Here is a 15371-nt window from a genome sequence, read left to right as displayed (position 1 = left end):
CCGAGACTGGAAAATAAGGATCTCTATAATTCCCATGATATTTCCCCTGCCTAACAGAAGTTATCCTCTTTCCTCCAGCACAGTTCAGTCGGTCTTTTTCGATTGACTTTAAACACTGCAAGTCGTTCTGCTCAGGGAATCATCAGGGAAAAAGACACCATCTAATTATCAGGAAAGAACATTTCTTGAGCACTATTGCTTTTTGCCAAACCCACGCAGCTCAGACTTTACTTTTATATTATACTGTGAGACACACTGATTTAATGAGAGCTCTGATCTCATAGTGTCTGCCTCAAATCAGCCTTTTCCCTCCTTGTCTGTTTGGAAAAAAAGTTGATAAAGATGGATGAAAGACAGGTAAAACTGAAAAGGGGACCTACTGTGTAGGTGGAGACACTGATCAACCAAACATTATCTTCCATTACAGTGGCCTGCCTGGGTGGAATATGCTTTGACAATTCAAATGAATGTATTTCTCTGAGGAAGTATTAGTTATTTCATTTGAATTGTATAAAGTTTTCCATCTTTATCGTATTTTTTCAGTTACAGCCAAATATCACTGGTTACAGGATAGTTATTCTAACTCTGTAAAGCTGCTGTTTGCCATCTTTCTGCATAGAAGCCCCAATTTTACTTCCGAGTATGCGGTTTAAGTTTGAAATTAACTGTTCTCATCTGGACACACATTCATTTTGGGTCCTTATCCTGTTATCATTAAACTATGGTAAAGAAGGTAAAGCACTTAGGCTGTGAAATACAGATGGATATACACAGCTGCAGCTGAAATGCAGGCATCCTGGAGTCACTGTAACTGCTAGCATGGGTGGGAAATAGGAGAGTTACACTGATGTAAACACACAGCATCGCAGCAAAATTTAGCCTGCAGTGTGTGAAGTAAATTGTCATCCCAAAATTATTCATTAGTGTCCAAGGCTGTCCTTTGGTGATATACTTACTATGTGTAGACAAAGCTTTGATTAAAGTTTGGGTGATGCTAATGACACAAAGACAGTGTCCTTGTGAATTCTATCCCCATTATTAACACAGAGCTCACCTGTGACAAGCAGCTTGATAAAACCGTAATTGTCCGTTGCATCTTTTTACCTTCATCCTTTTCCTTTCTCTTTCTTTTCAGGTGTGTACAAACTGAAGATGAACAGGTACTGAAGTCCATGAAATCTTGCATTAATGAAACGCTCACTACTGTTGCTCAGCATTTTGGCCAGTTGATAGAGCTGGTTTTAACACATGAGGCACAGGTTAGTTTACAGTTCTTTTAAAAAAAAAAAAAAATCTTTCAAAAATGTTGAATCTTGAGGAAGAGCATCTATTACAAGGAGGATTAGAATTACAATTTTCAATTTTCAACTAGTATATGATGAGTAATTCAAATATCTTGCAAAGAGATTTCTGTGTTTGTATTATCAATATCAAATTCTCAAATTACCTCAAATCCCAAATAAAATTATCTTGTGACCCACTGTGTAACTTTTTCTTATAGGCCTCCTTCATTGCAAGGCATCTAACTTCTGGACAATGTCTTGTTAATAAGACTTTTGGACACATTTTCTCTTCCTTTCATGCAGACACTGCTTTTCTTTAGAAACCTTGAAAAAAGTCTCTCCTGCTCTCAGTGATTCTCATTAAAAGCTAAACTTCTTAAAAGATGTGCATACAGCAAGTATATTATTACAGCACACATTTTAACCAGCGCATGTCTTAGACTCTAGGAAGTAGTGATAAAATAGTGTTGTGTACAGGTTATACATGTGTGTAACCTTCCAGAAACAGTGCTGTGTCATTGCAGGCATGATGTATAGTTTCCAGTGGTGATTAAATGTAGATAAATACACTGGGTAATTAGACTGAAACTACAAATGCATTAATTTTTTCCATTAGACCATTCTTGAAATAGTAGCAACCTGCAAGTCTGACCAATCTACCTTGACTTATACTGGTTTCTTTCTTGAGGTCTCATTAGAAATCCCTTTGCACCCTTTAATCTTCCTCAAATAAAAAAACCTCAAATGTAATTATGCTCAATTAATTTGTCCATATTTTAGAGATGATGATATGCTGAAATGTAGTGTTGTCCCTGCAGAAAAAGAGGAAATGAGAGGTTTGGTGAAGAGGAAAGCGTTAAATAGTATTTACCATGGAGCTAAAACAAAATTTCATCTTCCTCTAATGATCATATGTACTTTCAGAAAGAGTAAAATTAAACAAACTTCATATTCTTCTGACAACTGTGTTTCTTTGAAGCTGCGATGGCACACATGCAAGATAATTATTTACAAAGTCAGAAATATTTAACCTATTTCATACATTGAAGAAATAAGCTATATTTCTCTATGAGAATTCCCTGTGTTGGTCAATGACATTTTCTGTGTAGACTGAGAATAGTGATGAACCCAGAGCCTTAGAAAGTACCGTTAGAAACGGCACAGCAGTATTCCTTAAAGGTGGAAATCTTGTATCACCTTGTGATGCAGCTTCTACACTAAGACAATTAGCTGCCTTCCGAAAAAGTTCAATCCCAGGCCAAACCCAGTAATAATTTACTAAATAGTTGAAGAGTTTGTTATTGAATGTTCTCACACACCTACCTGTCCTCTTACTCTGTTCATATTTATTTTTAAATAAATGGTAAACTGCAGTGATAAATGTGTTCTAATGTTATCAGTCTTAACTCCTGCCTACATTTTTTTTGTCCTTCCTCTGGATGAGAAGCAAGATTATATGGGTTAAATGAACAAGACTTTCTTATCTTTAAATATAACACTAATATTTTTCACTGGAAGTAAACTATGTTTATTGTCTTTATGTCACACAGAACCTGCTGAGACAAATAGAATTATCGGATAATGTGTACATCACTGAGTCAGCGATTAGTAGTTTATTCAGCCTTACCCAGGAAGGTGCTCATCTGTGCCGTATCATAGCTAAGGTAAGGGGATGGATGGATGAATTCAAAGTAGGCTGGTAATACAAGTGAGTTATTTTACTTAACACAGTAGTGGTTGTAAGTTGTGAAATGTACAGTGCGAGATGAAATTCTGTATTTCAGGAGACAATCTAGGTGAAAGAACAACAAAATTTATTCTGATAAATTATTTTTTCCTTCTTTTGCTGCTTTTGCAAGCCTTACTCCACAAAGTTTATTACCACAATTATCCTATTAGATAAAAAAAAAGTGCCACAAACCCCCATATCTTTAATTTAATAAAGCTCAATGCCTATACAAGCAACTGCTGTAGGATGGTAAGCTCCAACAGGCTTCTGGCCATTGATTCAACTCCAGTTGTCTTTGCCACCTGATGTATTACCACTCCCTTCAGCATCTTGGGCATCTTTTTAGTGTCTCTCCTGACAGTACTTTTTAAGTACCAGCCACATTAATTGAGAAGAACTTTATAATTGGCCATATTTATGGGTAACTACACAGGGAAAGCTCAAGACCTCTTCAGCTGTGTGTACAGAGGAGGTTAGAGGTATTATTAAAAATGTAATTTTAGAATTACTTTGCATCCATTATTTACCTTTTAGAGAGGAGTGCCATTACAGTTGCATACAGTATGTGTTCTCGTTCACTGAGTAGGTGATGCTAACTATTGGTATAGATGAATCATTCTGCCATGATCAATGATACTGGCAGCCCTTGCAGAGTTTGCATCTTAGAGAACACTTGGATCTTGAAAAAGTGAGAAAGGTATGGCATTGTGTGAGTTGAGGATAGAATAATCACAACTGCAGTGTATATAGAAAGAAAACATCCTTTCCCAAGCTGCTGCTTGTGGAGTGGTGTGCCAGTCCCTTGTCCCGCTCAGAGATGAGGTTAAACAGCAGCATTTAATTAATTTTACTTCTAATCTGCCTTTAGATGGATGTTTGCACCATAAAAGATACTGCTCTGTTCTGAAGGCTGTGAATGAGGTAGACTCAGAAATGTGTAGTGGATCCTGGCAACAGCCTGGGAGGTTCAGTTTTTTCGAAGTTGGTATTTGAGCTCCACTCAGTGGTATCCAAAAACAATGTTAAAATGTTGAGTATTGAGGAAGTGCAGAACTAACAAATTGAGGAAGATTGATCTTGTGCTTTTTATCAGTGTGTAAATTCCTTAACAGTTTAATTTAGCAGAAATGAAATCTGACCTTCCATAAATCACTAAATTAATTTATTCCTAAACACTGGATGGGTCACAGGTTTACAAGTGAGGAAATGCATCTCCTTATGCAAAGAACCCTGAGTGGTATTTGGTTGCCAAATCACAGTGGTAATTGCATCACCTGTCCTGTGTGTTCATTTCCATGTTGTGAAATATTTGTCCCTATTCACCATCATCCTTCATCCTCTATATTGCCTTGGTTACCTGCATCAGCGAGCCAGGTGGCAGAGGAATGGTAACAGGCCAGAATTTTTAATTCAGGTCACTTGTTTAGTTAGCTGTGACTGTGAAAGGGCAGGGTGTTTGGGGGGGGTGGGGGGGGAAGTATCTGGAACTGCACCCACTCATTAAGAGGGTGAGAACGGATTCAGTTTTTGCAAAGATCTCAAAACCTCCCACAGATACAGAAGTTCCCTTGAGACTTGTCATATTATCTTTGGTAAAAACTAGCCAGAGAAGTGGAACATCTGTTTACAGTGAAAGCAAAGCTCAACAAATCTGTTCATGTAACCTTGAAGCCTTACTCTCCATGACAGTGTGTGATCCTGTGGAACATTGTTGTTAGCTTTTTTCCTGTCCCAAGCTATAAATTACAGCTTTAAAGCACACCAAAATTTTGGCCATGAAAAAAAAACCAACAACCTATGATAATATTGTAAAGCTACAATATTATAGGAATGGGTTTCTCACTTTTTATTTTACTAAGGGTTGCAGTCTGCTCTCTTCCTCCCTCTCCTCCCCTGCCAGTATTTTACCAAAGTTTAAAAAGGCTTTGAAATGCAGCCCCCTGCCCCCTCCTGTTGAAATATAATCTGTAATTTTATTCCACCTGGAAGCATTCTTAATTTTTTTTGTTTGATCTGTTGGGGTTTTTTTGTTTGTTTTCTTTTCATGTAACTTTGTAATCTGCTGTGAGAGTCACGTTGCTGACTCACCCTGGCAGCCAGCTAGTTAGTCTCACTACCTGTCGGAAGTATAAAGACTAAAATCTCTAACACATGAGTAGTAGCAAGGGCAAGATAAGGAATGAAGCCTAAATCATAATAATGATAATAATAATCCTTGAATTCTGAGGAAGAGCCAATGTTGAGCTGTGAGTTTTGAACCATAATATGTAATGTTCATCTATGAGCAACTGTGCTGGTGGCAGCATAATGGAAACTCCACCAGTTTAGATAATTTTAAAAGCAAAAAGAGAAAATGAGGAAAGGAAGAGCCAAGTAGAGCATTTGTTGCAACTGCCAGGGAAAGGTTTTGGTCAGATTTCTGTCTGCAGATCAGTTTCCTGCCTTTGTAACCAAATGTTGCTAAAACACTCCTCTGTCAAGTCTTATGACACATACTTAAACATCAAACAATTTGACTACCTTGCTGTATCCTTGTCTGGGGTTGCAGGGTTGTATTCACAGAAGGGGTTTTTGTTACAATTTATCTATTAGATTTTGATCCTGACATCTTTCATATTACAAATTATAAATTAGTTTTAATTATTAAAACTCTACCCTAATGTTCCAAGATCATAAGAAGACACTAAAAACCAGAAATTATAAATTTTGAGTGGACTTGAGCAACTGTTAAAAATTAGCATTACTTGAAGTAGTCTGGTTCTAAATTGATTTGACTCCATAACAACCAGAAGAGTCAGTAAAAATCAGTTCCAGAGTTACAATAAATAAATGCTGGGACATAGAGTGATAAACTAAAAAGGTCTTTGTAAATAAATCCGTTTCACTGATGATAATTAGAGTCTAATACCAACTGCATTGAACTGAGTGGTATAATAATAGTCTCCTAAAAGAGAGGCAAAAATGAAGGTAGTGAAGGCAGCCATACCTGCTTATCACAGCCTTCTTTGGAGAATGCTTGACCATTTGAGTCCCACATGGATGTGCAGCAGATGACTTCTAAGATGGTTCCAATACATCTTTTCCTTGCCTTCTTTGTACATTAGTTCCTTTTCTATAGTATTTACTATAAAGATTTATCTGAAGATCGTCTTTCAAGCTAATTATAAATGTTGTCCTCTACTATGAGGAAAGGTTTGATGAGAATTTGCTGCACTTTGAATAATTTCAGGCTGCAAATGCAAAATATTGCACCTTGGAGTTGGATGCCTTTTCTCTCCCCTCTTTATTCACTCAACTCACTATGCACAGTGGGGCTTTATATATTCATGGCCTCCTTCACATACTTTTTGTGATTGTATTTCAGGTGATTTTGTTGTCTACTGCTAAGCCCACCTAAACAACATGTTGGGGATGTCTCCATGAAATTGAATTCCTATTAATCCAATAAAGGAGAGAAGTAGGTCATCAAGCAGTAAAGCAAGTTCTCTTCTTTCAGACACTGCTTCACAGATCATGTGAAGCCTGTCCCAGAGGAAACTTGAATTACAGCAACAGCAGCATTTCATGTGTTACTTGGTCAAAAACTGGAAATGCCAAAAAGTCTGTGAAGGATAAATGAAAGCATGCTTAGGCATACCCAGAGCTTTTGTAAAGGTGCAAGTTAATCTCCAAAGCTCAGTGCTGCTGTGTTGCTTTGACTGAATGTCACTGTTTATCCATTTGACCAATTTAAGTGCATCCCTGTCAGATGGAATAGTTTTGTCATCATTGCAAAAGGTGTGGGGGACAAATCTTGAAAAACATGAATAAATCCCGAGGAATGCTGAGATCCCAGTGAGAGAAGTGGTTTTGGCAAGCCATAGAATCAGGCTCAGTATTTCCTACCTATTCCATATTTCACTTAGAGCTCTCTAGGTTCATTATTTGTGATCAATATTTTACAGCTTGGCAATGGCACACAGGGCACAAAATAAACAATTTAGATCTCCTCCTGACAAATGCAGTGATAAATCACTTCCTGTCCATCAGGGGCAAAAGCAGGGCACCCATTTGTCATACAGAAAGCTTGAAGCAAATGTGCCAACATCACTTGAGCTTTACTAGTGTTGTCCACAAACTTCTGCTTATTATGACTAAAGCAGAGATTCAGATCATCTCTGAATCCACTAAACTGTGGGGATGTTCAAGCTGATAATAAAATAAAATAAAATAATATAAATCCCAGTTACCTTAGGTTTGGGGCCAGTACTGTAATACTTTTTTTCTACATTTTTCTTAGATAATTTAATTACTTCTTCAGTGAAATAGCAATATCCTTTTGTGGAAGATATAACTGAAACTTTTTTTGTTCCTGTACTGCCTCTTTTTATTTTAAAGGCCCAGAAATGTCTTTGTGCAGTAGGCTATTTATAGTAGTACTAGGTATAAAATAACTTCTACAGATCCATGTTCAATCCTTACAATTCTAGAAATAAATTTTACTTCAAGCAAACCTCAGTAAGCATTCTGTTTTCACTGATCTCACAGAAATTACATATACATATGCAAAGACATAGTATAAAACTTTCATCTTGAAAACATATTGGGATGATAGTTTTGTCCAATTATAATTTTCTTCTAAATTGTTATATATTTTTGTAGACTGAGTAGATAGCTTTGCTTGCTCTATTATTATCTACTCTATTCCAGCAGAACTAGTACAAAAATTTAGGATTCTGAAAATGAGTAAAGTCTGAATTGCAGTCTGGAGGTTTTATGTCAGTATGACCTGTTGAGCTTTCAAACAACAGAAATGGTTGAGGACAAGAAGATTATTTCTGTGAATCTGAAAAATATTTTTATACTACTGAAACAGGTTTAGAAAGAAGGATGTATATATTACACTTGGTCCATGATTCCAACTATTTTTAGTTTATTACTGTAATCTGAATTTAGTCTGAGATTGGTATTTTAAATGCTTTCCTCTTCATTAGAAGTCTGCCCTTACACAGTATAAGGCACCTGTAGTCTACCTGATGGCATAACATTTTGAAATGTAAGACAGTAAAAAGAACCCCAAACCCTCACCACAGGAAGAGCATATATTGTCTGTATTTATTTATATCTTTCCATTTATTATGTGAACTTTGCTAACACATGCTTACAAGCGGTGTTGGAAATTCTTAAGGGTAGCTGCAATAGGATGTATGTATACTCAAATCTTTGGCACTATTGCCACATTTTAAAGAAAATGTAGGAATGCACATTTTATGTATTGTATCTGTATAGAACTGAACACCTATTTCCACATTATTTGCAGTAGCTCTTCAACCATATGACCTTCTCTTTCATAATTTTAGCATTAGGTAAATATTGTGTGGAGCTCAGAAATGTAGAGGAATGGGAAATACATATTAACAAAAATCTGTTTTAAACTAATAGCTTATGGTTGAACTGTCACTCAGATGTCACTCTAATTGCCACCTATTGATAATTCTTTGTAATTTTCACATGAATGTCAAGTTTAATTTAAATTGTGCTTGTAATTGGTAAAAGTCAATTGCTTAAGGACACTCCCACTGAGGCTATATTACTTCTTCATCACTTAGTGTACGAGCATTAGTCAACTTCAGTTCTCTGTGTGAGCTCAGCATCCTTTGTTGGTGTTGTGATGATAGCTAATTTGGATAAATTAGTAAGGGAATGTGCTTTCCATCCCAATCTCAGTTACGTACTAAGGAAACATTCAGTGCTGCTTTTCTCATTTTTTGCTTCTCCCCTGCAGGAGGGAGGTGTAGCTGCTCTCTTTAAGATCTGTCGCCAGGATTGTTTCAGGTGCCTTTACCCCCAGACGCTGAGGACGTTGGCATCCATTTGCTGTGTGGAGGAAGGGATGCACCAGCTGGAAAAGGTAGGCACTTCAGTGTTCTTTACCAGCTGCATCATATACCAGAGAAGTCCTGCCTTTAATCTCTCCTAGGAACTGATAACTTGGTGGTGTTTGATACTGTGCTCCATACTATGCTCACTTTTTCTGTGCTGAACACATCTTCAGTCTTTAAAATTAGTCCCAGCAGTAGCATTATGCTATTCAGCTGCTTGCACAAATAAGCTTTCTAAGTGTGGATAATTTTCATAAAGCAGGTAAATATGTCAGTGACTACATCAGAAGACTAGGGAAATTATAATTTCTGGACTCCCTGAAGTGTTTATTTAGAAACTGCAATATTTCAAGTAACCCTTAAAACCCAGAAATCTTTATACCTCTTTAAATTCTTTCCTGATGCTCAGGTAGGGCACGTGCTTGTGGTACTGCAGTAACTCGTGAGAGTTGTAATTGTACGGGAAGAACTGGGACAGATATAGCAGCTAGCCAATAGAAAAATGTGTCTGCTAATCAGCAACAGGTCTCATAAAAGCCAGTTTTAACTGGGATTCCAAATATCAAAACATTATCCAGATAAAATTATATCAACTGCTTAGGCTCCATTCCTTTCACACTCTCACTACATACTGCTGTGTTTTGGAAAATGAACACTTCTGGTCACTAAATCATGATCTCATCCTTTGTATTTCATAAAACAGTCATCTTCCACAGCAGAATAATGGCTTCTTCAAGTTAATGATGAATGATTTCGCTGCCACTTTACGTTGACATACGTTGTAATTTACTGTCCAGATTTCAAGCAAACCATGACAGAACATCTGCAGCAAAAAGCAAGTCTCTGAGCTTACAGTAAATGAAGATGACTTAAATTTTTTTGACATAATTCTGGTTCAGACTGACACCAGAATCGGTCTAAAAGGATGTTTCATTATGTCCACTATAACATTGGAATTAATAGAGTAAGAAATGGAAAAGATTGATTCAACTCACCTGGTCCAATCCCTTGCAGTGTCAAGATGCGTTTAATGTGGCCAGTATCAAGGCTGACGAAACAGGAGTCCTAGAAAAAGTGGTAGCTCTCAAGCTCATATGTCTTTTATCTACTTTAATGTTGGCCACAAGTAAAAGAGCCTCAGGGTAAACTTTGTCACAATCAAGGTTGGAGCAGGATTTAAAGGATTTTTAACTGAAATCCCTACCACTGCTTTCAGTAGTTCATTTTTCACCTAGGCCTTCATTTCTTAAATCACATCTTGGCAAAACTTAAATCTGCAGCAAGAGGGGCTGGGCATTAATCCTACTCGCCTGACTGAACAGATAGGTTTATGACAGGAGTTTTGGTTATCACTTTGTCAACTTCTTTATCTAAAATTGTGTTGCTGAGGATACATGTTATGTGTGTCCAGTACATGCCTGGGTTTCTGATGGGGGAGAATGAGATATTTCACAGATTAAAAGAAACAAGGACATTTTCTCTGCAGGGAGGTTGATGTCTCTCCAAGTGCTAGTGGAGGTTAAACAGTACAGGCCAGTACAATGTCATCTGTAAACAATCAATCAGCTGGTGACAGCCCATGTTTGCTAGTATATAGAGCTGAGGAAGGGTAGTAAACAAAGTTTTGCTACTCTTTATACTCTCTTTTCACCCTTCTTGTATATCTGTTTAGAAGCAACAAGATACTCTGACCATAGGGAATCAACAGAAAGTGCGTGGATCAAATGACCAGTATTTTGAGATGAACAGCACTCCAGGTTTTTTTTATATTGTCTTCTTTAAATAAGAATGATTTTATCTTTCACAATTTGAAATACTGCTGCAAAGAACAAAAAAGAGAGTTAACAATATTAGCATTCCTGTCATTACAGAAATTATCACAGGATTTCTTAGAAAGTGTGGCTTCTATTATCCAACTAAGTACCTGGTTGGTGGTGAAGCATTTAATTTGCTCTAATGTAAATATCATTATGCCACCTAGTGCATTAAAACATCAGTGCAATTTGAACTTGATTTTTAATGACAGAAACTTCATTCAAATAAAACTTGGCCTCCAGACAACTCAGATTAGGTATTTCAAGATTAAAACAAAAGAAAACAAAAAAAAACCAACACAAAAGCAAACAAAAACCAACCTCCTGCCCCAAAAACCAAAGAAACAAACCTACCAAAAATCAAACGAACCCCATGCCTTGTATTTTCAATTAGATTTCACACCACTAAAGTGTTTAAAATACCACTTAAAAGAAAGCAGCAAGAACTATCATTTCTAATGGAACACTCATCTGAGAGGTGAACTAAAAGTGGGTGGTGTACTTTCTGCAGTAATTGCAGTGCTTAATTACTAAAGACATTAGGAATATTGTTTATTTATCCAGTGCTCTTTGATCTTGCCAATTCAGTAGCAACACAAGAAGGTAACAAGAACATCTGTGTTTATGTAGATGGTTATTTAGAAAGCAAACAAGGAAGTCAGTAGTTCACAGGAGGCAATCCAAGTAGAATTTTAAGATTTTTTTGTTTGTTTATTTTGAGATACCTGAATATTAGACTTTCTTTATAATTAGGGCAAATTTCATGTGAATGATGCTTATAGTGGGTTTAAATCACTAAAGTTTTTGGATTGCAATGTGTAAACACTGTCCTCGTTTACTAATGAAGGAAAGTAACAACGGAGTGCTCATTTCTAAAGATGTAGAAAATTGCCTATTTTAAGTAAAAATATTTTCCTCAATTTTTAAAAAATAATTCTTGATCTTACCTCTTGATCTTAAAGTCACACATCTTTAAATATATATCTGCAGTGCTCTCTTACCAGCATACTTGAAAAAGCCATTATTCCTCTTTCATCATCTTGATAAACAAGCTGATGTTTGCTATAATTACAATGAACAAGTAGCTGTTGCAGTGACTAGCTTTTACTCTTTAGGTGAATCCAGTTGGCTGTATGTACAATAATGCAAAATCATTTAGTTAAAAAGCCAGTTTAAAATAGTTATTATTTCACTTGCAAGTACTTTACTGACTTTTGAAAAGGTACTGTTACTTTTTTGTACATTGAACTACAGACCTCCAGGAACTCAACAATAACAAATTAGTCAGGCAGTTAAAGTAGAAAGATAGTGAAGAAAAAGTTTAATTTTGTGACTGAGAAGTGTGTGTAAATAAATGTTGTTCTCTGTAACCTGTGCTCCACAAGTGGTAATTTTGGTGCTTCAGGCTGCTTGCGGCAATCCAGTTGTTTGGTACACTTTAACTTCACAATGCACTGCGACACCAGCAGGTTTGAGATTGTTCTTTGACCTCAGCTGCCTGACCAGTCCCACTTCAGAGAGGAGTGGAAAAACTCTGGAAAAACAATCAGAATTTTCCTCCTTTACATTAATCCTGTAGCTGTCTGTCCCTGTACCCAAGAGAGCTTTGTCATCTGTGTCTTGTGACGCTTGAGCATGCAAAGTTTTTCGGAGAAAGCTCACTGCATTAGAAAGGATGGTTGTTCTTGGTCTAGCCATTCCAGAGTTTACACAGAGACAATATAATAATAATAATTAATACAGAAAATAGCTAAAGCCACTAAAAGCAGAAGAGCTGAAAGTAGTTCAGTGGAGGTGAGCGTGACTGGCAAATGAAGAACAGTGTTAGTGCTGCACATGCAGACCTGTTTGTGTGTCTAGCCCTGAGGTTTAGGACAGAAATACAATGATGTCGTGGCAGATTGGTTCTCGGCATAGACATTTGTGGGAAGGATATCTGAACCTTCACTAGTATGCTTTGAAAACTTAATTCTCCTCAAAAGCTCCCATGTAGAAAGGACTGTTGAAGGCACAGAGTTAGGGTAGAGTAACATGTGCATTTCCTGAAACTTAAGGTTAAAAAAAAAAAATTTATCTTGATTGTCTGATAATGTACATCCTGCAGATTACATTGGGAGTAACTGTACTTCAAATACCATTTTAATTGTCAAGATAAATAAAATCTAAGGGATATGGTCTGCAACATGAAGCAACCTTGCCTGAAAAAGGGGTTTGTATTTGAATACAATCATACATCCTTAGCACATTGTTTGCCTAAAGCAGCTCTTCAGCCCTTTCACTTCCTGAGGCTGCATTAGGTCCTTACTTTGCAGAGCTGTCTGAACCAAGTGTCTCCTATATGCCTGCTAACATGCAGCCTCATTAAAGCCTGAAGGCTGTGGCAATTTCTCTGCTACAGGTCTGTTCGTACAATGCTGCTTGTTGACTGGTGCAAGAAGGCAGGGTTTTCCAATTTTTGCCCTACACTGAAGCTCAGTTGTGTGGTTTTCACTGAGGCAAACTTTCTGCTGCAGTGAAAGAACTGCAGGGTTGGTTCAGAAATAAATAGCAAATGGGTAGTGCAATGTACTTTAATTTTTAATGTGCATGTGAAACATTATTACATTAAAAAGCTGCAACTCAGCTGGGACCTGTATCAAGGCTCAACTGCCCCAAAAACATAATGATTTATACAAATAGTCATTCAAGCAGCTGCCTAAATATTAACACTGTGCGGGGGGCATTTACTTACACTATTTAAACTACTCCAGAAAGAAAGACACCTGGAATCAGCTCACTAAGAGAAGAAATCCAGAGGGACTGGTGACAACAGTTGTTGCTTTCATTAATAAAACCTTTTTAACAAAAGACATAGCTTTTGTCACTGTACTTTAAGCAAAATAGCCTAGGTATAGATATAAATTGCTTTGAATCCTTCATTTAAAGCACATACCAAATTACCTCCAGAAACAGAATCTGAAGAAGGGAGAAGCAACTACAAAGTGTACAGTTTTTGTGGTTGGAAAAATGTATGAATTTCATTAATACCTCTTAAACATGAGCAACCTAAAATCTATTGTTCACTGTGAACCCAGTCTGATTTTTAAGAACAACCATGATTGGTGGATATTATACACAATAATAGTTTCTGCACGATGGGGATGTAGTCCGTCAATTATATTTATGACAAACAAACTTTTGGTGGGAATTAAGTAAAATGTTTATTACAGAACCTGCAACTACAATTTTTTCATCGCTTTTGAGTGAATGCGAGTTGATTACTTCATTCAGCTTCAGCCACCTTGAACTTTCAGCTTCAAACACCAACCTCAGTCAAAACCAGATGAAGTATATGTGTTGCCTTAAATCTCAGCTGCTAAACCATTATGGTTTGTGTAGCTGCAGGGTGAGACAGAAGTGAGAATTGTGGAGAGGGCTTTGATTAGGAGGGCTTGGATGACCAGGTATGAGGGTACAGTCACCACTTCTAAAATCTGAACACAAAAGTTAGCTGATGGCCCATGGATTTCATTGTCACAGCATATGAATGCTCCACAATCACTAATGTTTTTATTTTTGTAGTACCTGGCATATGATGGAAATAACTTCATACCACAGAAGAGATGAGAAATTTGCCATATCTGGATGAACTATATAGCTGTTCTCATACTGGAACTTTCCAAATGTAAAACACCAGGGGAAGCAAATTGTTAGAAATAGTCTCCTAGAAAAGGCGTGTGAAAGAGAGACCCATAGATGGCTACATTTAAAAGCATGTCTGCAGGTTGTTTGCTTTTAAGAAATGCAGAGTAGTATGGAGCTTTCTGAGAGGCAGTGAAATGTTGATTTTTATTTTGACAAGTAGCAGTTTATCCACAGGACTTCTAGAAATGAGATTACTTCAGGAAGTGCTGGGTCTGGCTCATCCTCTTATCCTCTCCCACTCCTCAGAGAAGAGCTTTGTGTTAAAATTTCTTTTTTTCTGGTTAATATATGAAAAATTCTTATGGCCTATTTCACTGGTTTTGAACCTAGGTTTTGTTTTGTTTTGTTTTCAGAACAAGGGATTAGTTGGACCTATAAGATGATAAAAATTACATAGATATTTTATTTGAAAATAAGTTGAATTCAGGAGTTTAAAAGATTCAGTTTTTTTAAAGAAAAATACTTTCAAGAAAACTATAGTTTTCAGAATTCAGTTTTAATTCACAGAAAGTAAAATTTCATATTATTCTGTCTCGGATTGAGATAGGGCAAGTCTAGGTATCAGCAGCAAAATAAAGGGCTTTTAGAAGTCATTAGAAGGGCATAATTGTTGAAGGGCCCTTCTCTTGTCTCTTTACCACAAAAACAGGTAACGCACAAAGTTACAATCCTTTTCAAGTTTTTCATGAGTCATGTTGGCATCTCAACACTGTTTTGTGAAGGGGAATGTAATTCTTGTTGTTTGCCCAAAATAGTGCTTGTGAGCTTCATGGATGGGAAGAGGGCAGAAGCTTTCATTCTGCATGCTTAAAACCCCAGAACACTGGCTTGTGTGCTAAGAGCATGTGAGATGATTTAGATGGAAGGAGTTCAAGTGATGTGTTTCTTTTACAACCCTTTGGCTGAAGAGTCAACTCATCTTCTGGTCTGCATAATGCACTTTTTTCCATCAGAGAACATTGTTTTGGCTCATCTTCCATGGCTGTTTTTAGCCAGGCTT

The 15371-nt window shown here is 36.9% G+C and overlaps 1 protein-coding gene across 1 annotated transcript in view; it reads left to right on the top strand.

The window, feature by feature from the left end:
- The window catches only part of INSC (INSC spindle orientation adaptor protein), a 57132-nt gene that overhangs the window by 1046 nt on the left and 40715 nt on the right, over positions 1-15371 (top strand). Inside the window, exons 3-5 of the mRNA XM_010174250.2 lie at positions 1136-1259; positions 2834-2947; positions 8777-8902. Coding sequence (XP_010172552.2) covers positions 1136-1259; positions 2834-2947; positions 8777-8902 — 364 coding nt within the window. The remainder of the gene's footprint in view (positions 1-1135; positions 1260-2833; positions 2948-8776; positions 8903-15371) is intronic.

The sequence above is a fragment of the Antrostomus carolinensis genome, unplaced genomic scaffold, assembly GCF_000700745.2.
Source record: "Antrostomus carolinensis isolate BGI_N321 unplaced genomic scaffold, ASM70074v2 scaffold49628, whole genome shotgun sequence".
NCBI lineage: Eukaryota > Metazoa > Chordata > Aves > Caprimulgiformes > Caprimulgidae > Antrostomus > Antrostomus carolinensis.
The sequence above is the reverse complement of the archived record's forward strand: the minus strand, read 5'-3'. Positions and strand labels throughout refer to the sequence as shown.